Source organism: Poecilia formosa, unplaced genomic scaffold, assembly GCF_000485575.1.
Source record: "Poecilia formosa unplaced genomic scaffold, Poecilia_formosa-5.1.2 Scaffold268, whole genome shotgun sequence".
NCBI lineage: Eukaryota > Metazoa > Chordata > Actinopteri > Cyprinodontiformes > Poeciliidae > Poecilia > Poecilia formosa.
This window is the reverse complement of record NW_006800207.1, coordinates 187377-212260: the sequence shown is the minus strand read 5'-3', so window position 1 is coordinate 212260 and position 24884 is coordinate 187377. Positions and strand designations below refer to the sequence as shown.

General features: G+C 36.3%; 1 protein-coding gene across 1 annotated transcript; it reads left to right on the top strand.

Moving 5' to 3' along the window:
- The first annotated feature begins 7884 nt into the window (after positions 1-7884).
- Positions 7885-19136, top strand: cbln4 (cerebellin 4 precursor). The gene is made up of 3 exons (XM_007570746.2): positions 7885-8954; positions 13459-13575; positions 15369-19136. Exons 1-3 carry the CDS (start codon positions 8688-8690, stop codon positions 15564-15566), a joined length of 582 nt encoding a protein of 193 aa, XP_007570808.1. The 5' UTR covers positions 7885-8687; the 3' UTR covers positions 15567-19136.
- Positions 19137-24884: the final 5748 nt, after the last annotated feature.

The window sequence follows — 24884 nt, the reverse complement described above, 5'->3', positions numbered from 1 at the left end:
GTAGAAATCTCTTTTTTAAAAGAATGTCCTGCAAATGGCAGCAGCACAGTTCTAAGTAGTCACTTAGAGAGAGACACACTCTCACTGATCAACAACAACATCAACATTAAAAATTGAAAACCTAGGTTCTAAAGCAGCTTAAAAGCAATGACACACAGATTTTTTGCCAGAATCTGTGCAGATTCTAGGAACCGTCAGTAAAAACCAGGCCTGTGACTGCTGGTAAAAAATCCCTGCAGGCCTCTGGTGGATATAAATGTTTAGCTAAGGAGGATGGAGTCCCAATACTGCCTTATAAGTAAAAAGATCCCAATGAATCAAACAGTGAATGGAAAGGTAGAAGCAGCCGAAATGAGAATACAGTGGATAGAGAGAGATTTTAAGTTTGTGATGAATCTCAGAGCCCTGTGAAACAGAATCCAAAGCAAGAAGACACTGAGAGACAGTATGAGCATATAAAATATCACCATAATCCAAGACAGACAAGAATGTTGCATCTACAATTCTTAAAGGTAACATCTTATGCAAAATTCAAATTGTGCACATTTTTAATACTTCTATTTGGGTTCTACTGTTGTATGCGTTTTACAATGGCTGCTGTTAAAGACGGAGTGTTTTTTTTCTTAACTTACCATTCAGAAAAAAAACTTGTTTCATTCTTGTTGGTTGTGCTGGATACTCTACTTCTACTTTTCAAAGATAAACAGCTGTGTGATTGCACATTTATTTGTAGCCATTTTCACGTGTGAGTGTAAACGTTGAGTGGAGGAACGTGGCCAGCAGCTTCTTTGGATTTAAAGTGAAGACAGCTCATTCTTAAAGGAGCTCAAAATAGGGAGAACTGAGCAGACTAAAATCTCATTACCTAAAAGAAATGTAATGAACTTGTTTTGTGTATCCTACAAACCAATCCTGACCTGTTCAAGGATGCATAACAGGTCACCTTTAACAACTTTCCATGCAGGTTTTTACACTGGTAAGAGACCAAACAGCTGTGGCGTTCAGTTATTGTAAACTGCACATAGTTGCAATTTAACGCTTCTCAACAAAGTCGCTCAAACATAGCAACCCTGTTGTAATGCGTTCAACTTTGTTGTTGTGTGCAGCTGCTTCAGCCTCACATTATACTCAGTGAAGCCAGTTTTATATCATCAGTGACATTTCTTGCCAACCAGACAAGAAATGTCAAAATCAAAACCTTCAAACTCAGCTGAAACTTGCAGCTTTGCACATTGACAAGCTAAATGTCCTCTGGAAAAGTTGCCAAATAAATATTAATCTCAATGACAGGAAAAATATTTGACAGAGTCAAGACAGAACTGTAATAAATGTCAAAATTGGTGGTGGTAGTGTCATACTGAGGATATGTCTTTGCAGCCAGATGTACCTGGTATTGCAGAAAATACATACAATAGGGAATAAAGAGGTGTTTGTCTAAATTCTTAAACTTCACCTCAAAATACCTTGGTAGTCTAAACCTGGGGACATATGAATGTGCCAACAGAACAGTGTAAAAGCAGCTTCTCCAAACATTCAAAAGGTAAAAGTAAACCTGGATTTATTTGGCCACAGAACATTTGTTCACTACTTTTCTGTCAATCTGATATCCAAACTCATCAATATGTAGGTTGGGTTCCGTTTATGTCTGTTAATGAAGTGCTGCATGTGCTTGAGTGTCAGCAGTTTAGTACTCCAGCCCAAGTGTTACCTCAGGGGGCTTTGGTGTTTATTTTACAAGCTTGTGTACTTTAGGTGATACATCAGAATGTGTGAAAAGATGTTTGCATTTAATCAGGCTGTTCGGAAGAGCTTCGGCAGGTTTGGGACGTCGGTGCGGTTGGAGATTTCACTTTGCAAATGAAAAGCTAGCTTCTTTTTCAGGTACACATGGCTCTGACGTCGTTAGGCTGAAATGAATACAACCCCATCCAGCTGATGTGAAAGCAATGTGTTTTCAGACAAGCCGAGGGAATGTTTACCAAACCATCACATGTCAACAGCATGGAAGAAAATCATTTTACAACTTGAAAGAAAATACAGACTCTAACAACATCCTTTTCTTCATTCTGTTAGATTTATATTTATGTGAAGCTGAAAAAATTCTGTCAAAGATTCATGTCTATGTACCAATGCAGACATACATCCACATAAACTGGATGTGATGAAAACTTTGTGAAGACTTCTGAACAACTAAAGGGTGGAAAAAATATTTTGCATGCAAACAAGTGAAGAAAGAATTTTTACTGCAGGGAAGGTTTGACTTTTATTCATACTAAAGCACTATGACATCCACTTGATAACAATGATTACCTGCATAGGTCCCTACATAATACATTTTATGATAATGCTGCTACTCTTTGATTATGTGTAAACTTAAAAGTGGCTGACTAATGCTGACTTACAGCATCAGTAAATTTCCTCAGCAAAATGTGAAAGTATCAGTGATGGTTAACCGTCGCCAACGTCACTAACTGATTGCTAATCTCTAGCTTTACATCCAGGCTCAAAACGACATGCACTACTTTGTGTTTAAGAAAATGTGAGTGTAAATGTAACTTCAGTCGTGGTGTAGAAGTGGTAACACTTTATTTGAAAGGGGGTGAATAAGACTGTCATGACACCGTCATAAACATGACATAACACATGTCATGAACATGAATAAGCCTTCATGAATGTTTATGACTGTTGTCATAAAGCGTCATTCGGTAAATCATGACACTTTTAATACAAAGTTGACATTATTCAAAATGTCTTTGTTATGACAACTTGACATTAACCAAGAAATCATTACTGATATAAATTTGTTATAAAAGTATTACTGATTTCACTTTAAAAATTAGGTAACTTTATGTTATTAAAGGTAAAGTTTAAACAGTAAGTAATGTCACTGCTCCTTTTTCTGAATTAACAATACTTACGCTACACGCTACATGCTACACAACATGAATAATATAGTACACGCAGATTAAATAATCATCTTTTCATGCCCAATTGTTTTTTTTTTTGTTTTTTTTTACAATCAGCTAATAATAGGCCTTAATTTCATGTGTCTTGCTTCCTTCTGTTGGATAAAAAAATGTGAGTATTTTGTAACCCAGAGGGATTAGACAGCTGTACAAACTGATGCAGAGTTCAGCTTTGACTGGGTTTTTACTGCTGAAACTCTGAGGCTTATCATATCCTGTTTGTGTATTTATATTTATTCATTTGGGAGACGCTTTTATCCAAATGAGGATATAAAGTTACAAAGCTAACGTAAAAGCTACATAGAAAGAAGAGCACTTTGCCAGAGCTGACTGATTCTGGTACTTGGACACTTTTTCTTGGATAAGGTTACACACCACTCCTCCTGATGCAACAGTTTGATTTGTAAATCAGTCTCACAGAAGAACAAAAAATAATGAGTGCACAAAAGTATGTTATGAACTTTCTGTCTATCTTGGGCAATAGTTGTCTTGAGTGTATATTTGGTGTATATTTTAAAACTAATGTTGCCATTCAGACTAATCTTCACAAAATGAATACTGTATTCACTCAGAACTAGAAGAATAGAATATTCTATGCATCTACAAAACAAAAGAAATATGACAATATGTTTTATTGTGCCTGTGCACTTTGCTTTATTGAATGTCAGGAATGTCTTTTCTTATCTCTTTCTGGCACATGTGAAGAACAGACCATAAACCGACTTTGACTTTGATAGTTAAATAACAATGAACCTCATAAACAAGCATTAAAATAGTTAATGGAATAATTCCACTCTTGAACACCACTTCACCGTCATTGTATCATGGATCAAGTTGCTTTTAGTTAGTGGAAGTAACAGCTGTACTTTATGACTAAAACATGAGACTAGAAGATACAAACTACTCGGGAAAATTAACTATTAATTAACATTAAAATAATTATAAAGCTCATGTGCAACCTTTGAGCAAATATTTGTCTGCCAGCTGTATATTTTATACAAACACATTGGTCCCTGGTATAATGTATTATCACAGCAGATACTATGCAACACTCTAAAGCAGAACAGAAAATTCAAATTAAATACTATATGGTCATTGTCAACAGTTTTAAATGTTTTGTTTTAATTGCAAATGTTTCCTATTGATCAACTTCAAATTTATGTGAAGACATAAAGAAATAGATTTGTTTATACAATACGTTTCTTAAGAAGCGCGGTCTAACAACTATTATTTTTCTAAATTAAGTCTCATTCTAAACATGCAAGCTATCAGTACACAACTTTTTATGTGGGAAGTCAGAGGTCACCATCATTCTAACCACCCACTGAAATCACAATATCAATGCACAGATTTAACCTCTTTGACATGACCCAACCGGGGTCAGTGATCCAATCACTGCTGTGTGTGATAGGTCAAAATAACAGAGTGAATATAAAATATCACTTGTTTACCTGAATTTTTATTCAGCATTAAAATATTGGGATACATGCAGAGGTTTAATTTGGCTACAGGTGGTAAAAAGAAAATGTGAGCATTTGTATCCAGGTAGCCTGCTTCTGCTTCTCTTTAGCCTGGTCTGGTATCTTATCTTATCCTGATTACTGAATTATGCTTCAGAGATGTGCTGACCATTACTGTCCTGCAGAGTCTGATATTGCTGCATAAAATGTGGAGAAAAAACATTCTCAATTCTAGTCTGATTAGCCATGTTGAGAGAATACTGGCCTAAAGATACGATGGAAAACTGAACATTTTAGGGCAGGAGAGAACATGTCAGTCAGACATAAAGGCAGTACAGCACTTATGGCACAGTTAGTCAAGATGGCTTACAGTTTCCTCTCCAAGCTGGTGCCACTTCTCACAGTGAGGTTGAAGGAGATGCAGGAAAGTGGCATTGCAAGCTTCACTGGTGGATCATATGGCATTATTTGTTAGATATTTATGTTAAATATAAATGATGAAACTGCAGAAAAAAACTGCTCTTAGGGCAATTTAATCAAAGGCTATTGACACAATGTAATACAACCTTTTGTGCAATATCCTTTAAAGGTGCAATATGCAACTTTTATAATTTTTTCTTGTGTTTGTTAAATCTATCACTATGAAAAGATTGAGCTCCTCCACCTCCTGCCTGTGCTACCAGGGCTGTCTGGAGAAATTCACTGCTCCCGTCAAAAACAACCAATCATAGGAGCATCTTAGTGCTGTCAATCAAACTAGTGAACGTGTTGCTAAATGTGCTAATAGCGGAGAAACAACTCAGAATTATAGAAAACTGTTTATCCGCTGTCATTGGTTGCCATGTTCACTAGCGACAGGCTCTGCAGACAGAAAGAAGCAGTTTCACAGCAGAGAGGAAGTGTGTGGGGTGCACACAGTCATGACCAACAGCACCAAGACCCACCTGTAGGTTGTGATTGGTTGTTTCTAGTTAGCACTATGCGTACTGGAAGAAGGCAGAGGAGCTTGGTTTTTGTGTGACAGTTTCAACAAAAATGTAAAAAAAATATTTTTTTAATTAAAGTTACATAATGCAGTTTTAATTTAAGCTTACGCTGAAATAATGAAGTAAGAGGCTACTTTTCACCCTGCAGACAATGTAACAAATCCTAAAGGTTGCTCAGATGTTTTTGATAAAATGTGATTTCTTCAGAGGCTTCACGCAGCATTGCAGAGAAAGAAAAGAGGTGTGAGACACCTGACCTTGGGGGTCTGGGTTACTACCAAAGCTGCTTGACTGGAATTTCAAAGAAATAAAAAGGCAGTTAAAATCTCTGTGGTGGTTTAGTGGTTGTTTTTGTGGAGCTTATGAATAGTAGGTTGCGCTTTATTTCACAGACCTTATTGCTGACTTGATAAATTCAAAGACATTCATTATTTAAAATCAAAAGTTTTCATTTAAAAAGAACTCCAGAAACTTAAAATTTTACTCTGTGATGAGTTAAAGGGAGATTTTTGATTCTTAGATGTGAGGTTCTGTGAAACCAAGATCAGTAGGAGTATCCTTCATTTGAGAAGTGAAGAAGTGTGAAAAGATGTGGAGGCCGAACAGCTGGTAAGTTGGACCTGCAGTTTATTAAAATTCTTTCCAGTTCTCTACTTGTTTGGAAACTCAGTTAACTGAGTCAAACAGAGTCAAACTCAACTGTCTCAAACAGAACAGTAGATGTTAAATATTTACAGATAAATTTATTATAACTTTACAAAACATCAGCTAAGTGTCACCTTAGCGTGCCAACTGCAGCCATTCTTTTAATTGTCTTATGTTTGAAGAAGTAAAGTTTGTTTTTATTTATTTCTTTTTCAGCAAGCAAGTAGTCACCATTGTATTACGCTAAATAAGGTATTTCAGTTACCTGCTGATTATTTTATAATTATAGTTTCAGGCACAATTTTAAAAATTGAGCATTTTTAGCTTTCCCATATTTTTGTGTGGGGACGTCTAAAGACATTTTTGCCTTTTTACCTTGTGAGACCAACAACAGCACCTTGCTATCTGCATCAGACACAAACATATCTTAAATGTAGCAGGGTTTCAAGTAGAACAAGAAAGAGAAAAGGTGAGACAGCTTTTCAAAAGAGACTATCTGAGAGTGACTCATTAGTAACCATGTTAATGAGCTTGTTCATTAGGGAGCAGTTTTCTTATTTGGGTGGTGAGACAAAACTTCACAATAGACAGAGTCATGAGGTGACAACGTAGGCTCTCCTTTGCTTCAATAAAACTAGAGACAGGAACAACTCGTCTCTAGCTGCTGTATTACATATCATAACATTAAATAACTCTGACTCCTGATGGTAAAAAGAGAAACTTTGAAAGATACAGACATAATTAACTTAATATAAAGAGCAAAATGGGTAAATAAATAGATGTGTGCAGTCATCTGGGTTAGAACTTTAACTCATATTGAAAAACCCAGACAGGCATGGAAAGAAAATAAAATCTCATCTAAAAAAGAGCCCTTAACTGAGGCTCAAACCAAGATCCTTCCTGCTGTGAAGCAAGAGTAATTACAGTGTTGACATGATCAGAGCTGCACAACCGTCCGTCATCACTAGACTCTCTGTGCAGCTCCTCCTGACTGTTTACTGAAATAAGGAATTACCTGAAGGAGAAGAAAACCTTATCGCTGCTGCATTTACTAAAGGAGATTATTTTTACAGTTTTAATCTGAAAATTAAATACAACTTCAGACTTGTTGAATAGTTCTTCACTCCAACAATATGAAATACTATAATGCATTCAACAGAAAATGTTCAAGATGTTATCAGTGATATGATCCGTCTGTCCATTCCATCCCCATTCAGAGCCACTTCCATAGCACAGCAATGATGCATTGCATTATACCATGCAACTCTGTGACAGAATAATTATTAAGATATTAGACATGTTTGTATTTCTGTCTCACAGCAATTACAGGCTTAGGTTCCCTGTCCTGTGTGGTTCTTTGTTGTCCTGGTATGAACCGGTGATGTGTCCAGGTAAAACAATCTACCACATATCCTAACAATGTTTGACTGGGATTTTTGGAACATTTTCCAACAATACTGCTTGAAACATTCAGCAGGAGCAGTTGATAAAATGTCTTTGCAAAATATATCAGCTACAATTCACCACTGTTTAGATTGAAACTAACTCTTGAACTAACAGTAAATAAGGATCTACATGCTTTAGAACTCCAAATGAGCTGAACACTTATTTTATTTTATTGACTAGCTCTTGACCAATTAGACTTGTACACATTTGAGTTTCATGTTGTTTACAATGCATGAAATCGAGTTTAAAACAGGGGAGAAATTCTTTCAACTTATGGAAAGTTCTGCCTTTTGAAGACATTCATAATCTGACAGTAGATTCTCTGATGTCAGGAGCCATGAAGGTTCCTTCACTGACTCCTTTGAAAAACCACAGATCCGCGCACTAACTTTGAAAAATGTCCAGTCCAGCTGCGCGCGGTGAGACTACAACGAATCACAATATTACATTGAAACTAGAGACCTAGTCTGGACAGATCTGGACAGATGCAGATGTTTTGATGAGATGCTCTTTATTGCACTCAGGCTCCCAAAGCTGAGACAGAAAGTGAAAATTACCTGGGAACAATTTCCTCGAAGATTATGTTTTTTCTCATTCTTCATCCCATGTATGTTCTTATTACTGTCAGCGGATCAGAGTGTACTTTGAGATTGTGAAGATCAAATTAATTTTGAAGAGAATGAGGAAATGTAATCTAAGCTTTGGGACATTTACGCACACATAGTTAATTATTCTCCTGCCACACGTGTGTGCGTAAAGTGGAAGTCTGAGCGCGCACAAAGGCGGAACATCACTGCGGGAGCAGCTGTTACCAGATGCGTTATTCGGAGGAGTGAGGGCTATGGACGGTTCATCGATTGATTTCACTGGAACCATTTTTCATCCAGTTTCCACGGTGGTCCACTATGGTCTCATCCACGATTCCTGAATGAATTCGAACTGAAAATGATAACATTTTTGCTTCTTTTGTTTCTGCGTAACGTGATCTAGATCTAATAAGGATTCATTGTCACTGATGTTTCGCTCAATTATGGCTCTTTTTTGGGTCCAGTAAGAGAAGCTCACAGCGTCAGACGCGTCTGCGGCGGTGAAGACCGGTGGAGGGACTGGAGAACTCGCGGCGCGCAGGAGAATTTCTCTCGCTCTCTTCAAATCGGAGCTATTACAACAGAAAAAGGAGCGCCATGGTGAACTCGCTCATACTGCTGCTCAGCTGGACAATGATCTCCGGGGTTGCGAGAGCTCAGAATGATACGGAGCCGATCGTGCTGGAGGGAAAATGTCTGGTGGTGTGCGACTCCAACCCGGCCACGGACTGGAGGTCTTCGTCCTCTCCGCTCGGCATCTCCGTGCGCGCCGCCAACTCCAAGGTGGCTTTTTCTGCAGTCCGGAGCAACAATCATGAACCGTCAGAAATGAGCAACAAAACAAGAATAATCTACTTCGATCAGGTTAAAACCTTTTTTTATTGTTGTGACAATTAATCTTATTTAAAATGTGCTTAAAAACTGATGAACGCGCACTAACATCAGTTTTAATATTCTGTCAATATGTTTTCAATCCAGTTTTACTCCTTCGGCTTTTTCGTAAAACTTGTCTCTGACGTGATGCAGGACATTAAAATATCGTTGTCGGTTTTATTGCAGCTGCACCCTGGAGTTTAGTTTGACGGTGGTCGCAGTTAACACGCAAATAATGTGGTTGCCAGCACGCAGATCCGAAAGTAACCGGATCTTGTGTCCTGTATTAGCCCGCACACACACACGCACACGCACACCCACACACACACACACACACACACACACACACACACACACCTGTGCTTCCTACCATCAGCGCCATGTACGCGCTTCCTACCATCAGCGCCATGTACGCGTAACGCTCACCCAGAGCCGGTTCAAGGCATGCGCGAACAAAGCTGCGGCTTAGGGCCCTCCCCCCGCCAGCAAGGGGCCCCAAAGTTTGAAATTCTCACACAATTTATAGTTTTTAAAACTTATCAATTGTTTAACTTAAAGCACAGGCTTTCTTTAAAAACTAAAAACACATTTTTTAATGCTTGAGGATTTATTGCACGATAGTATGCAAATTATTTAGGTATTTATAAATAGAAATGTGTACAGAATTAGCAGTTAGATTGAACTTTAAATAAAAAAACAGGGCTTATTTTAAAAATAATTAAAGCCAGCAACCTGCAAGTTTTTTCTAAATAGCTGAAAAAAAACTTACTGTGACTTTATGTTTATTGTCGTAGCTCCTGGATTTCCCTAAAGATGCTCTTCATACATGGTGAAAGTTCTGCTGTCGTGTTGTAACAAAACCACCAACATCCAAACCTTATTTCATTATTATCTCACTGGAAGCACATCCTATGGAAGCATCTTGCTGTCACAAAGAAAACATTTTTTAAACGCTATCATGTTATAATAACTATATTGTACAATAATAATTATTATATTGCATATAATAAACGTGAAATTTCATCCAGAAGGTTTGCTTTTAGTGTATGGATAATGAGGCTAGTACACATGTATTAATCAGGTTTTCCTACTTCATTGATGTAAGACTTGGAGAGATACGGATGTTGCTGCCCATTGTGGATGAAATCATATAGTAGCACACTCTCAGAAGTTTTCTACACAGAATGGGACTGAACAGAAGGAAAAATCAGTCCAATCGTCTAAATGTGGTGGCTTTCCTTTTGGCCATTTAGGTTATGGGAGGCATCATGTTATATGTTTCACCACCGTAAATATGTTCAACATTTATATGTTGTGTCTCAGAGTGCAAGGAAACATTTGTTAAAATTTTGTGATCCCATTAGTGTGGAGCGAAAGTAAAAGAGCGAAGCATTTATGCAATCCTGGACCTAATTTCATGTGACCTGTCGATTCCTACAACATGGTCTCCATAGGAGTCACAACAAAGAGCTATCCTTATTATTAGCCATTCATTAAACATCACTTGCACCCCAAATTAAGCTGCTATGCCAACTTCTTTCTACTGTTGAGTACCATAAATGTAGCCAAAGCACATTACAGTCATCTGGATGAAATGATCATGTATATAGCTTTTAAAACTTTTAAAAAGTTTATAACTCAGCTCATTTGACAACATAGGAGACATGTTACCTGGCAACCTGACATATGAAGAGATAATTTGGGCCAGCATCCTATTTAATGCATGCTGTTATAATAAATTAATGTCTAAATGAGTCATGTTTTAAATAAATCATATGTTTTTCCAAGAACATTTTAAATAGCCTATTGTTCCCAATGTTATGCCTACTGAAAGAAGTAGGCAAAAGCAAAAACACAGTTTGTGATATGTTTACTTCTGTAAATGTATGAAATAATGTCGGGTGAACAACACAGATCAAGCAACTCATACTCTAAGCTATAGCCAATTTTACCCATATTTAATGTGTTTATGCTATCATTGTAACAATAATAAGTGTCTACACAGACTTTTGACCTACTTATTTGTTTAGAATGTATAAATAGTCTCTGACAATAAAAATGAATAATTAATTATAAACCAATCTGTCCGAGAAGACAGATTTACTTTCTTGAGGTTTATGACTTGTTTTGAAAGAAAAATGCCTGAAATCACCCATCATCCTTTGGCTTACCTCGCATAAGAGAACATAAGATTAAAGATTCAAATACTTTTTTACTGAAGAAGAAAACTGAAATTACATTCTAGAACTGTTCTGGGACATAATGCATAACTTGTTCTGGCCAAACAAAAGGCACAGTCCTCACTGTTATATCACTAAAAGCCTCTTTACTGTTATCTGTAATTATCAGAACACAAACTCCACCGTATACTTTTTAGATTCTCTTGTGGCATTTAAAAATAACAAGCAGAAGCTCGTCTCTGCAGGAATCCGGAAAAATATGGTGGAAACACACAAGACCGATTCCCTAAAATGACATTTTCCCCTTGGTTTCTCCTACACTACTGGCTCTAAAATTCATTTTTGAGTTTATAGCTTCTAGGGGAAAATTGCAAAGTGATGAGTCTCCTTGAGTTTTTGCAACTGTTTTGCATTAAGTAGATGCAGGAGCAATCCGCCCATCAAGTCCAGCAGATGTGAGAAATTCAAACTTTGTATCAGTTGTTCTGTATCAGGTGTGTCCACAGCTGATGAGAGAAGTAGGAAAATGGATTGATAGAAATATTCTTTACTGTTATCATTCAGATCATCAGGAAGTCCAGGTACCGACTCTTGGAGGCTTTACTCGGATTTAACTTGAAGAAAGTAATTTGAGTGTAAAAATCACAAAATGGAGTTTCTGTATCAGTAAGTGATGATTAAGACTTAACTATAGTAGAATGATGCTTCCCTTTATCTAATCCATTCAGAGATAAGGTAAATACTGATTAGATTATAAATTAAAGTACAATACTGTCATGAACTAGCTTGGATTTGCTAATATCAATATATTTCTTAAAACATACTCAAAACCACAAAAGTCAAAGTTCAGAAGAGTTAATTTACAATTCTACTGAAATAAAGTAAAAGTAATTTCACTTAGTAAGCTAAAAATTTACAGTAGACCATTCATTTATTTTGAATTTCTTCCCTACGCTCAGCAGACATAGTAACTATTGGAATATGAATATCAATGTAACAATTGCTGTATTTTAAAGAAGCAAAATGATTTTTGATGAAAATACATGCTGTTTATATGAATATACAAATTAATTACAAGGACAATCAGGCACATCTGAATAGAGGGCGTGATTTCTACCTAGATTAGATTTTGTGTGAAGTCAGGTGCACAACATGTGGCTTGTTTTAATTTTCTTCTACTTTGCCCCCATCACCACCAATATTCACTAGACAATTTTTTGGTGCAATTTGGTTCTAGTCCTTGAGATGGAGGTAATATATACTGTATCAATATTGTATTTTTATCATATTTTGCATCACTTTCGTAAGACATATTGGATTTCAGGGCAAAAGAATAGTATTTGAGGTAATTGTAGTGACAAGAAATGTCAAACTGCACCAAAAGAGACTTGACCATTTAAAAAGCTCTGCTGTGGTTGGTGACAGGCATAACTGGAAGCAGATACAGCTTATTGCCTCAGCATTCTTGGACTGTCCCTGCAGTCTCAGCATAAAAGAAGAGCCCAAACATGAAAAATCACAAAAATTACACGTACATTGGCAGCATCAAGTGTTGGGATCCCTGAAACAGTCTGCCTTCTAATCCGAATTGCACACCGTGATCTTTTGACGTCTCTGCATAACGATCTGGTGTGTGAATTCAGCGAATCCCATGACTAGATATGAGAAGGGTTCTGATTCAGCTTATGTTGGTTTTTGAGCAGGTGCAAATCAGGAGGGTGTGAAACTGCAGGTAGGAAGAGAATTGCTGCCTACATTAATTAAAATCCACTAACCTTTTCTTTCCGTTTTGCTTTAGACACAGTGGCTCTAATGTGACTGTGTGTGCAGAAAAACCTTTTAGTGACACCATGAGACGGTTGTAAATGGTCTGCTGGAGATGCTGACGGACATATTCAGGTTACATGGATTTCAACATGTAAATTAATGAAAACATGTTTGTCTACTTTCTTATTGTCAGTAGATTATTTTGTGTATAGTACAACATGACAAAGCCTCTACATCATTTCAGGTTTATCTTGAAAAAGAGGCAATGGAAAGTGTGATGTAGCCATAAACGACAAAACAAATAAAAACCCTGGAAACCTTTGAATGCATTTTTTAATCCACCTAAGAACAGCAGTTAAATGTTTGGCAAATTGTGTCATTTCAGTGTCTGAGCCTAGGGACACTCACAGGAGAGAATCCGGCATGGTTGATAACATTTTTTATTTAATCACAAAAGCCATTTGAAATAAGGCCTTCATAGAAGTATTGAATAAATAAGGACCGTTGTCACAATACATACTGTTTTTGCTTTCCCCCTTTTCTCCCAGGTGCTTGTGAATATAGGAAACTACTTCACATTTGAGTCTGTCTTTCTTTCCCCAAGAAAAGGAGTCTACAGTTTTAACTTCCACGTCATTAAAGTGTACCAGAGCCAAACTATACAGGTACTGTCTTCATTTAGTTCACACGCCATTTTCTGTAAAAATGGCTAAATGTATTATAGTAATTCTTCTAAAAGATATTAGCTGACACAATTATATCAGCTTTAAAAATTGTTAATCATCAAAAGCTTTAAAAAGATGTACTCTAAATATCACTTTTAATAATTTTACTTAGGATAAAAATGGGTGACTTTAACATTTTGTACCTATGCCATCCTCAAGGCAAGCTCAGATGATACAGAAGTAAAACAAACATATCTGATACCTTCATTTTAGGATGTTTCTTTTCAGTGGATTTGGTAATAATGCATCCATGACAAGTGGAAAAAATTAACTTATTTTATAAATGTGGTCTAGTGGAAATGCCAGCCATAGTCAAAACAACTTGAAAAGTCTGAGGTTTTTTCACTAATTGGCCAAAAGATTTGAAAAAGCTAAACTGATAAGTGTGTATTGTACAAACGTGAGTATATTCCCTTCAGTGCCTTCATGGGACTGAAAAGAAATAAGGCTAGTTGGATAACTGAAGTGGAGCAGACAATAAAGCCTAAATATAAAATAATTCAATCAAAAATATTATACATTCATCACACCAAAGGGTTTGGACTTTGGGCAGTTTTTCATAAAAAATAAAAAAAAAGCAAGAGGAAAAAGATCAGAGCATATGTTGGAAAGATATATTTATCAGAACTTATTTTTTGGTAAATCAAACAAACAGTACTATCAGAACCAGACTAATAGAATAGGTGTTTTGTTAACCAAGATAAAAAAATCTTTTCACCAGGCATTAGTCATATCAACCACAAGACAGCTCTGTCAGCTCAGGAAGGAGCCGATCTTACTGCAGCAGTTTTAATAGTGTTAGCAATTCACCTTGGATTTTATTGGATTTTTGCTTTTCCAATGCCTCACTGCTCCTTTAAATCTCATTAAATTGGTTTAGTAGTCTAGACCACTGGTTTCCTAATTCGGGGTTGGAACCCCACTGGGGTTTGTGAATCAGCAAGTGTGGAGTCCAGAACCCCTCTGCACCACACTGATAATAGAAAGCACACTTATGCTGTAAATGTTATATGTCAGTGTTAAATAGATAAAAGTAACATATTTGCTCATGATTATGTTTCTACTATCAGAACACTCTTGTTTAATTGACCTTATGGTATGATTAACTTGTAATGATGGTCTTTTCCACCAGTATTCTGTTTCTCACAGCTTGAAAAGTTTGGAAATCACTGGTCTAGACAAATGGCAATCAATATATACCTGTACAAAAGCAGGATATGTATAAAAATAGTCCCATAATAAATTGAACTATACTTATTTGAATAATCATTTAATACAAAGAAAAACAACAAATTATAGCAAACACATTTTAGACAGAGAGGAAGTTGGGTTCCTTTGTTGTTCAAGTAACCAAAAGTCTCCATCACAGAGGGAAGCACCTTGCTTCTTGAAGGTATTCCCAAGGCTGTGTTTCTGAATTCACATTTACATGTTCTTCAGAGGCAAATATATAAAAGTTTGAGGAAACATTTTTTAACTTTTTCACAAGTCCTAAACTTCTAGTATCTTAGTCTCAAACCAGCCAAAGGTGAGTGGTTTCCCTGAAGTTCATCCAGTTTGAAAAGCTCACCTGAGGATGCAGTCAAACTTCAGACTGAGGATATTATTCTATATTTACCAGCACACCCTGTCTTAACTTTAATAAATGTCTTTGTTGCAGTTTTGTGCTTGTTGTTTGTACCTTATTGTCATCCTTATTGTCATTAATTGTTACTTTCTTGTGGATTATTCAGGTTAACTTGATGCTAAACGGAAAACCAGTCATCTCTGCCTTTGCAGGGGACAAAGATGTGACTCGTGAAGCTGCCACCAATGGAGTTCTACTTTATCTTGAAAAAGAGGACAAAGTTTATCTGAAGCTGGAAAAAGGAAATCTAGTGGGCGGATGGCAATATTCAACGTTCTCTGGCTTTCTTGTTTTCCCTCTGTAGAAGAAAATAAAAAGCAAGAAAAAAGAACAATTGTAAGTCTACAGACTTCTTCATAATGTGTTGTCACAGTATAATCAAAACATTGCTGCTTCATCTGCTGGATTCAGCCAAATGACTGAGAAATGACATGAATAAAAATATCACTACATGGAAAGGAAGTGACTTTGGAAAATGCTCAGATTCTGGGGAAAAGTCAGGTTTGGATCAAAAAGACTTGAAATATTCCTAATTGCTACCACGTGTTTCTGTCACTCAAGCAGCCCCAGAGAAGAGCACTTGTAAAAGACACTGTTCAAACTTTGATTTGCTGAAATATGCTTAGGATGCTGTGATTTTCTTTGTGCCACAATTATGGAATTTAGTTTCATCTGCTTTTGTTGGTGTAAACTGTATTTGCCTTTGTTGGCTGTATCAACTACCATGACCAATGTATACATATGAGAACATGAGAGCAATGAATCTTAATTAGACCAGCAACACAAAATACTCGGCTTCTGAGTTTGTTGGAGCAGTAACTTATTTTAGAATCAGTTCAAAACATGAATGAACTAAGCCACTTCTTAGCATGCTAACAGAGGCTTAAGTTTTCTAAATGCCTACTTTTATAAATTTCTATTACTTCCTTCAATTTCAATGTTGTAGGAAGAAATGCTGCGATGCATGAAAAGGATCCAGAATCTCCTTTCCACCCATAAACACAGAAGTAGACAGAATTTCATGAGCTACCGCTCAGCTAACATGCTATTGATTTTTCATATATGTCAAAATGTTCCATAGCATGAGCAGTGTAGCTTTTACACACCGCGTACACTACATGTGTACCACCTCAACAGTGTTTTTGCAACTGCTACTCATTATTGCAACAGTGGCACAACAATTACAAACCTTTTCAGATTGTAGACAATCTGTCTGCGCTAATGAAGAATCACTCACCTCAAGCTGCCAGATGCTTGAGAAGCTGACAACTTGTACTTTATGACTAACATATATCTGTGTTCACCAACACAGATATATGTGTTGGTGAACTTGTAAAAGACAGATAAGACCAGATAAGAATGTAGTGTAGGGCAAATCCTGATCTCATCCAAGGATCAGTATTTGAGGACTTTACTGGGGAATGTAAATCCTAATTATTTGTGGAAAATTTGCCTATTTGCAGATATTTTCACAGAGCATACTTAAAATATTCAAAAGAAATGCAACTTTGGAAGCTGAAATACTTGTGGACAATCCTACCTAACACAATATTGCATTGCATTTGTAAACCAGCCAATCCAGGAGTGCCATTCATTTTGAATGAACAGCAACCTTAATAAATGCTATATTTAACATTATAAATTCCTGGAACAAAATATATATCATACCAAGTGCTATTGCTTTATTACATGACGTGAAGTGACTAATTTGTCAAGCATAACATTATGTTGTATCGTCTATTTTAAGAAATGATTTATTTGCTTACAAGTATCAAGTTTTGTTAAAATATAAATGTTAAGGCATGGGCTGGTGTTTCTAACAGAGATTCCAAATCCACTTTTGGCATTGATTTAAATTTGACAAGACTTCCAGAGGAAGAGAAAGGATTCTGAAATAAAGAATTTATTATAAGGTCCTCAGAAATCTGATGTTCGAAATTGTTGCTGAGTCATATTGTAAATTTGTGATATGTGTGACCTTAAGAACCATAAAATGATTACAGCTGAGAAAACAAACATTGAATAAAAAGCAGAAGACAAGCAAAAATAACCAAACATCATATGTAATATTCCATCCGTATCCCTCTCCCTGTCTATCCATCTGGTGTTATCCTGATTGAGCAGGTCTGTAATTAAGGTCAGGTGCCGTGTAATCCAGTTGGCAAGTGAGGCAGGCGCCTATGTTTCCACATTCCTGGCATCATAATCTAGCTCTAGGGATGATTTAATTTCCAATAAAACTTGCTTATTATGACTTTAAGTGTGCAAACAGCATCCCTTTTTACACAATCAGCTTGTGGTTCATGAGCCTTAAAGCTGAAAAGGCTGGTGAACATGCATTTAACTTGTACATTCTTGCAGCAGCCTCAGTATAACAGAACTTCTGTTGAATTTAAACATTAAATGTTGCTACTCAGCTCAGCGTGCGATGGCTTCTCTGCAAACATAGAAGCAAATTTGCTCCTTTTGTAAACTATGGAAGTCACGATTAGTATTGTTTCAACCAGAAAAAAATCCCACTTTCTCATGTGAAATGCTGTCTTACACTAATTAAACTAATGGTTCTTAGTTCTTGTGCATTGTTCCTTTATTTTTTGTTTTTGAAAGATGAACTATCCTAAATATCACAATCATATTCTGTAAGAAGCTATAAAACAAGGTGATGGACTGTAAGGTAAAAGGTGATATTTATCTTAGCAGACATCCTGATAGTTTACAGTGACACACATCAGAAACTGTTGGAGAAAATAAGACAGGTTTTAACAGCAAATCCAGAATATTCTCTGATAAAGTTTTGTCCCAAAAGGTTCTTTCCAAAGAACAAAACATTAAAGCGTTTATCAAACTCCTCAGTAGAGCTTCATGTTGGTTTGTTGATTTTAATTGTCACAGAATTGAAACAAATGAAATGTGTATCAGCTCAGTTACATTTATTTGCTGATGGGGGTGAAAGTCCTTGCTAATGGTTGACAGTGCTGCTAAAACTCCTGTGGCTTCAGTGGGTGATTATTTTAATATTTATACAAGTTATTTTTTTCAGTAAATGTTTAATTGTATACATCAGTGTATTCATGTATTAAAGAATAATAACATTGAATGATGAATAAACATTGTTTTTTTTTTTTTAAATGGATTCAGATCTTCTTAAGCTTGAATGGAAAAAAACATTTACACCATTAAGCTTTTTGGACATCTTTTTATTTGAAATCCACACGCTTTTTTATTTCTTTGGAACTTTATGTGCTCTACCACCAACACATACAAATGCAAGGTAAAAGGAATATTAAAACACATCCAACAACATGTGGCACAACTTCACCTGCCCTCCTTTACCTCAGATTAAATCCAGTGCAACACCAAGCAGTCAATTAAATCGCCTACTGTGCCCCTCCTATTCACAGTTCAGTATTTGTAGATTTTTCTGTGGATCATAACTTAAAATTTTTCCCAGAAAATCTGAAAGAAGATGCAGCTTGTGAAGCTGAAAGCGCCATTGTGAAGTGCCATTCATGTTCCCTGTTGCTGATTGGCTATCAGCTCATGTTGCCATGATTGCAGAATCAAAGAGGCGTGGCTTTCAACTCAGAGGGGATTTCCTCTGGGATGTTACCCCAGGGATGTTGCAAACTTCACGCATGCTGTCCAAATGCATTTAGTGCTTTTAAAAGAAAAAGTTGTTGTTAAACATCCTCAGCATCTTACTAAATGCTTTTCTTTAGGTATTGCTTGTCTAATTAAGAGTGTTTCAAACCAGTTAGTGCAGTAGTCGGTTTGACATGATACGTAGACATGAATATGTCACAATGTTCTCTTTTTAGTTATTCTTAATGGAATGTATGATTCCATTGTGCAAATATAACAGCTTATGTTGTCTCTTTTCATTGGATGTGCCCTTTAATCTCCTATTTATAAGATGAGGTCAGTTTCTCAGAAATATCTTGAGTGAATGTAAATAATAGCTATGAAGGCTCTGACTTTGTGAAAGCTGATGCTTTGTCCTTAGCTTATTTATATGCCAAACAGTTATTTTATCATGAAGCTTCTCATTGATTTAAAGGGTTTTCTTTAATGTTTGAAAATGTCTGTCAGTATTTCAATTACACACAAGATGGTGGTGACCTAGAGTTCTCACACTGCAAAACACAAACTTAGTGGACATTACTTTATCAAATATGATGCAGATTTTGGGTAAAGAAAGCTTGTCTTAAGAGCATGCTAAGTGTGTTCAGTCAGAGCTAAAGGTCTGGTTGCTACTAGTTAAAGGAATAATATCACCATTTTTATTCAACACAATCAGATTTAAAAAGCATCTCAGCATAGCTGTGAGTGAGTCATTTGGCATTTATTAAACTGCCAGTCAGAGTTGTTTGGTGGAAAGAAGTACTGTAGTGCTGCAGAGCGCTGAATACTAAACTATCAAGAATTAAAAAAATAAATTTTGTTCATTCATGTTACGCATACTGCTATTTCTAGTCATGCATACAGTAATGAGAAAAAAACAACATGAACTCTTTTTGACTCTAGTACCTGGACACTGAGTCAGTCACCTAAGGTGGGGAGTGGGGCATAATTTATTTAAAGTGCAAGAAAATGCAGCAGCATCTGGACATAGTTTTCTAATGACATAAAAGTACTGTTCGTATATCAAATGTAAAATTAGTATTTCAGAATGATGAAAAATGTGGATGTCCAAGCAATAAGAAACATATTTGTGGCATATAACTGACAAACATATTTTATCTTCTTCTTCCTCTAGATAATCGGGTCAAAGGTTACTGATTTTCCTATTGAACCCCTGGAGAGTAAATTAATCTCAGACTGAACTTGTTTATGTGAATAAGTCTTCATTTCATTTTAATTTTGTTTGAATGTTGTTTTTATTTCCCTTTTTTCATTTTTACTCACTGTTTATACTTTTGTTGATTTTCTCTCATGTTTATCTAAAGATATCACTATTTAAATTAATCTTTCCTTACTGACTTTCAAGATTTCTTTGGTTCACTTAGTTTGTAGACATATGCCTTTTAATTATGTTGACCTCTGAACTTTGACTGGTCCCCTGCAGTTTTTCAGCCTTCCTTTTGTAGGTTTGCTGCTGTGTTTGAGGTCATTGTCCTGCTGCGTTAACCCAGTTCTTTACAGCTTCTGCCATTGGACAGACTGTCTTACATTGAACTCGAAGGTACTTTGGTATAAAGGGGTTCAGATTTACTCAAAGACTGCAAAATAAGACCTACACCAGCTGACAGCTGATAATGAGGCTTTAGTACTGATATGCTAAGTTTACTTTTCCCTAAACATGGAGCTCTATTTTGGTCTCTTCTATGCTCAGGATATTGTTGCAGACATCTTAAAAGTTCATTCAGATTCTTTGTAATATCTTTGAGATTAGATGAGATGCAGTTTTGCAAAGCGAAATTGCTCTGCCCTTTTTGTTTAGTGTAAAGATGCTTTCTCCTTGGAACACGGTTCCTTCTAAACAAGGAAGGAACCGTGTCATAAATGTTAGTTTATGACAGTTGTGCTGTCATAAACTAACATTTAATATTTTAACAGACGTGGTTTCTGAGACTCAGCTCTGGGGTTCTGATAATGTTTCTAAGGATTACACTGTTTTACCAGGAAGCTGTCACAACCAGAAACATTTGGAGCTCTCTTAAATGTTTTCCACTTATAGAGATTTTTTTTCTGTTTAAAGACTGACTACAATTATCTAGTGAGTGGCTTTATAACTTTTCCCAAATTGTTGGGCAGCATTCTTCTTCCTTGGCGTAGTACTCGGACACACATTATGCCAAAACCTCTCTATTAGAGTAAAACTACTGGAGCTCTGTTAATCAAGTGCTTTAATTAGCACCACCTGGTTGCTGACTTCATCAAATCTCATGAAAGCACCAAGGCTGTTCTTAGATTTCCACACACATCTCTCTAATGTTGGACTTGTTTTTGTTTTTCCAAAAATGACAGTAAAAAAAAACATGGTGTATTTCTGTTTTTTTGTTCTTATAAAACAATAGATAATGAAATAAGTTGAAGCAGGTGTATTTAATTTAAGGAGCGTTTGTTGAAACAATCCCCATCCTTATAATGACATTGCCCTTAAAGATGTATGTTTGGAGATGTTCTCAAATTAAGTCTAATTTGTTAACACGTGGTTTCAGGCAATCAAACATCCTGTTCAGGAGATGAGAAAGTTTGTATTTCTCCAAAAAAAAGTTTTTTCAGATTCCTATAAAATCAAGCCTGTTCAGAACCTCTCTTAGATTTTATGATTTATTGATTGATGATTTGAGGATGTTTAATTAAAAAAAAAGATAGTAGAATGCAGAAATAATGGAAAATAACATGGAAAAAGACATGGCACCAATAAACACGTTTAATTTTGATTCACTTCATAGAGTAAAGTTTTAACATTCCTTTGAGAGCAAACATCCTGTTCAATTGTATAAATATGTCTTAAGTTTAATAGTGTAAGAAAACCAACATTTTCTGTTTATTTGGTCAATGTTTAATACAGCTGTTTAATACAGCTGACACAAAAATTGATAAATGTGATTTTTTTTTTATTTAGCAAAAAAAAAAATGCCCTTCATGGTTTGGTAAGATGGTCGACCTTGACACAAGAAAACTTTAAGAAAATGTCTGCTTGTCAATTAATAAGTGGACATTTTGATTGATTGGTAAGATCAATCATCTTTTAGTGAACTCAATAATAACTTGCAGCCCTGATTGGAATGTAATGCAATGGCACAAAACTCAGTGTGAAGATTGAAGCCACTTCATTCAAAAAGCTGTGGCGTGCTTTGAATTTCTAAACTAATTCTGACCTTTCCACAGGTCTCTTTGAGAGCAACGTTGATGTACGTTTGGATGCATTTTGTTTTACCTTTTCAGCACTTAAAGCTGATTGTTTTCAGCTCTCGGTTTTAGTTTTACAAAGCACCATTCACTTTGATCGCATCCAGCGGGAAACAACACCTGAACGGAATAACAACTCTGCATTAACCCAACAACAAAAACATGAGCCACTTCTGAATGCACACACATTCACGTGGTTGTGTCTTTTTCTCCACAAGGACTTTTACATTATACAATACATTCTTCAGTCCTTTTATTTTCATGAGTTATTTTCTGATAATAGTTTAATCCCACCCCAAAACCAAGATCTAAACCTAGGAGTCAGGTTGTGGACCTTATTATTCTTTTCTTTCAGCTTGGACAGTTAAAAAAAAGTAATGTTCCCAAGATAATAGAACAACTTTAAGGGGTAAACATGGAGCAGGTTAAACATGAACAATGAGCTTAGACAGCAAGAAGTTAACGCAGAGTGACACTTTACTTAACTACCAATAAAAGCTGATCATTGGGCAAAGATGGCCTTTCCAAGAGCTTCTCAAATCTTCAGCAGATGATGGGATGATTGCAGACAGGTGAGGAGTCTGCAGCAGGATGGCCACGCCCTCCAGCAAAGATCCTCCATTCAGGAAAGATCACACACACACAGATGAAACACATCCACACAGCTGGATCCATAATGGAACAGAGGAGTGTTTGGTTCTTAACCCCTACTGATGGAAGAACTGTCACTGAAAGACGGAGTAAAACATCAGTTGCTTACTCTTTCTGCATGTCTTTCTTATTACAAATATGCAAAATAAACTGTGGACTAACATTTTGAGATTAAATTTTTATAACAGAAAACAGAAACTAGATTTTCATAACTTTAACGGGTCCTGCGCAGCTTCAGAGGTCGCTGAACACACTCAAATGCAGCTTTTTGGCCCATCAGATTTCCACTTCCACTATCCTGTAATTTTACAACTCACTCATAAATAAGAATGCAAGAACATTTTAATCTCAGTTGGTAAAGTCTGTTCTGGATAATTGATTATCCAGTTATTGAATCCTATATTTGGAAATTGGAAAGAAAACAGGGGGGAGATTTAACTTGTTATGAGTGAAAACAGATTTAAATGTATGTAAAGACTAAGGAATAAACTACTAGGATTTCCAGTCCGTGCTTCTACTTTGAAATATTAAGCTAATATGTGATGAAGGGGGAGATATTAGCTGTAAAATGTGCTTAAATTACAGTGGGAGCTGCTTTCTCTCTAGCCAACACCATTTGGTCCAGTGAATGAATCAAAAGGACAATCCAACTAGTATTACTTAAGAGGTGTTAATTCCTTGTAATCCTCTCCTCTGTGTTACCAGCGGCAGCATTCATCTTGAATCAGTAAACAAGTGTGGAGATAAGGCAGCTTCGTGTTTCAGGTAGCAGAATATGAGAGTTACATGATTCATGAGATCAGAATCAGCCTGTTGTTACTTGGAATGGGTAAACACAGCAGCTACAATACAGAAAGAATGTGGGGGGGGGAATAGATTTTTATTGTGATTCAATATAAAAACTCAGCAAAAAGCTTTTTCTTTATAAAGCCATTCCTTATGGTTTTGCTGATGTCGTGTGTAAGATTTGAACATGCAGGATTAGATCTAATACCTGGGGCTGTTCGTGACTGATGGCTGTATACTTTTTGGGGTGTGATTATGAATGAGGCCCCAGAGCCTGAATTTAGTGTCTCGGTTAGTTTCAAACACACTGAGCGTCTTCGTTCAGATCATTACCACACATTAAAGCAGCAGCTTTTCTGTGATAAACATTAAGCTTGTGGCAGAGTCGTCCAGCATGTGTTGCTGGAAAAGTTACCATCTCACTTGTGAAATTTAATGTCTTTATTTTCCAAAAACAGAAACTAATCCCATAGGGCGGGGGTGCCCAAAGTCGGCCCTCGAGGACCGACTTTGGATACCCCTGGCCATAGGGGATTATTACAGCCTCAATATGTAGAACACCGGAATAAAACAATAGAGACGAAACCATGACAAAAACAATCTTCAAAAACAATTTTTCTACATCAAAGAGCTCCAATCATTTTAGACTCTACCGGAGCTGTAATAATGATAATGACGATGATGCATAAGCCTAGCTGCAGTTTCTAGACTGAATTAGCAATTACAAAAATAGAGTATTATAATGAAACATTAGATGTAAAATATTCATGTGATTATCCCATCAGTGCATGGAAATGATGCTAGCCATCATTTCCATTTCTTATCACAGTTCAATTTACTGTGATAAATAAGAATAAAACCTTAATTCCAATGGAGAAAAAGCTTCCAATGGGGCCATCCATTAACGTTTCTGATCAGATTCCTGAACCATCTCAGCTGACTTCTTTCGATGTGGAGGACCAGTGACTCCACTCCAAATTTGCCCCTGGAGCTTCTTGCTTGATATTTAAAGCAGAACTCAGCCACCCGACCTTAACCTGTACTGGACGAATATTAAAATTCCTTCAAACTTTGGTTAGATTTAAGTTTAGGTCTCTAAAAGTCACAACTTATTATTCCACAGTAGTATGTAAGCAAAACCACACTTTTTTTTCTAAGTCTGCTTCAATAAACAATAAATCAATTAATGAGATGATCATTTTTAATTGCATGCTAGTTTACTTTCCTCCTCTCTCTTTTTTCTATTGGACTGGAGACTGGACAACACAAGGTTTGAGTCCGTGCATCAGACACCTCGCTTTTCTTTTTCTGTAGCGTAATGAGGAGT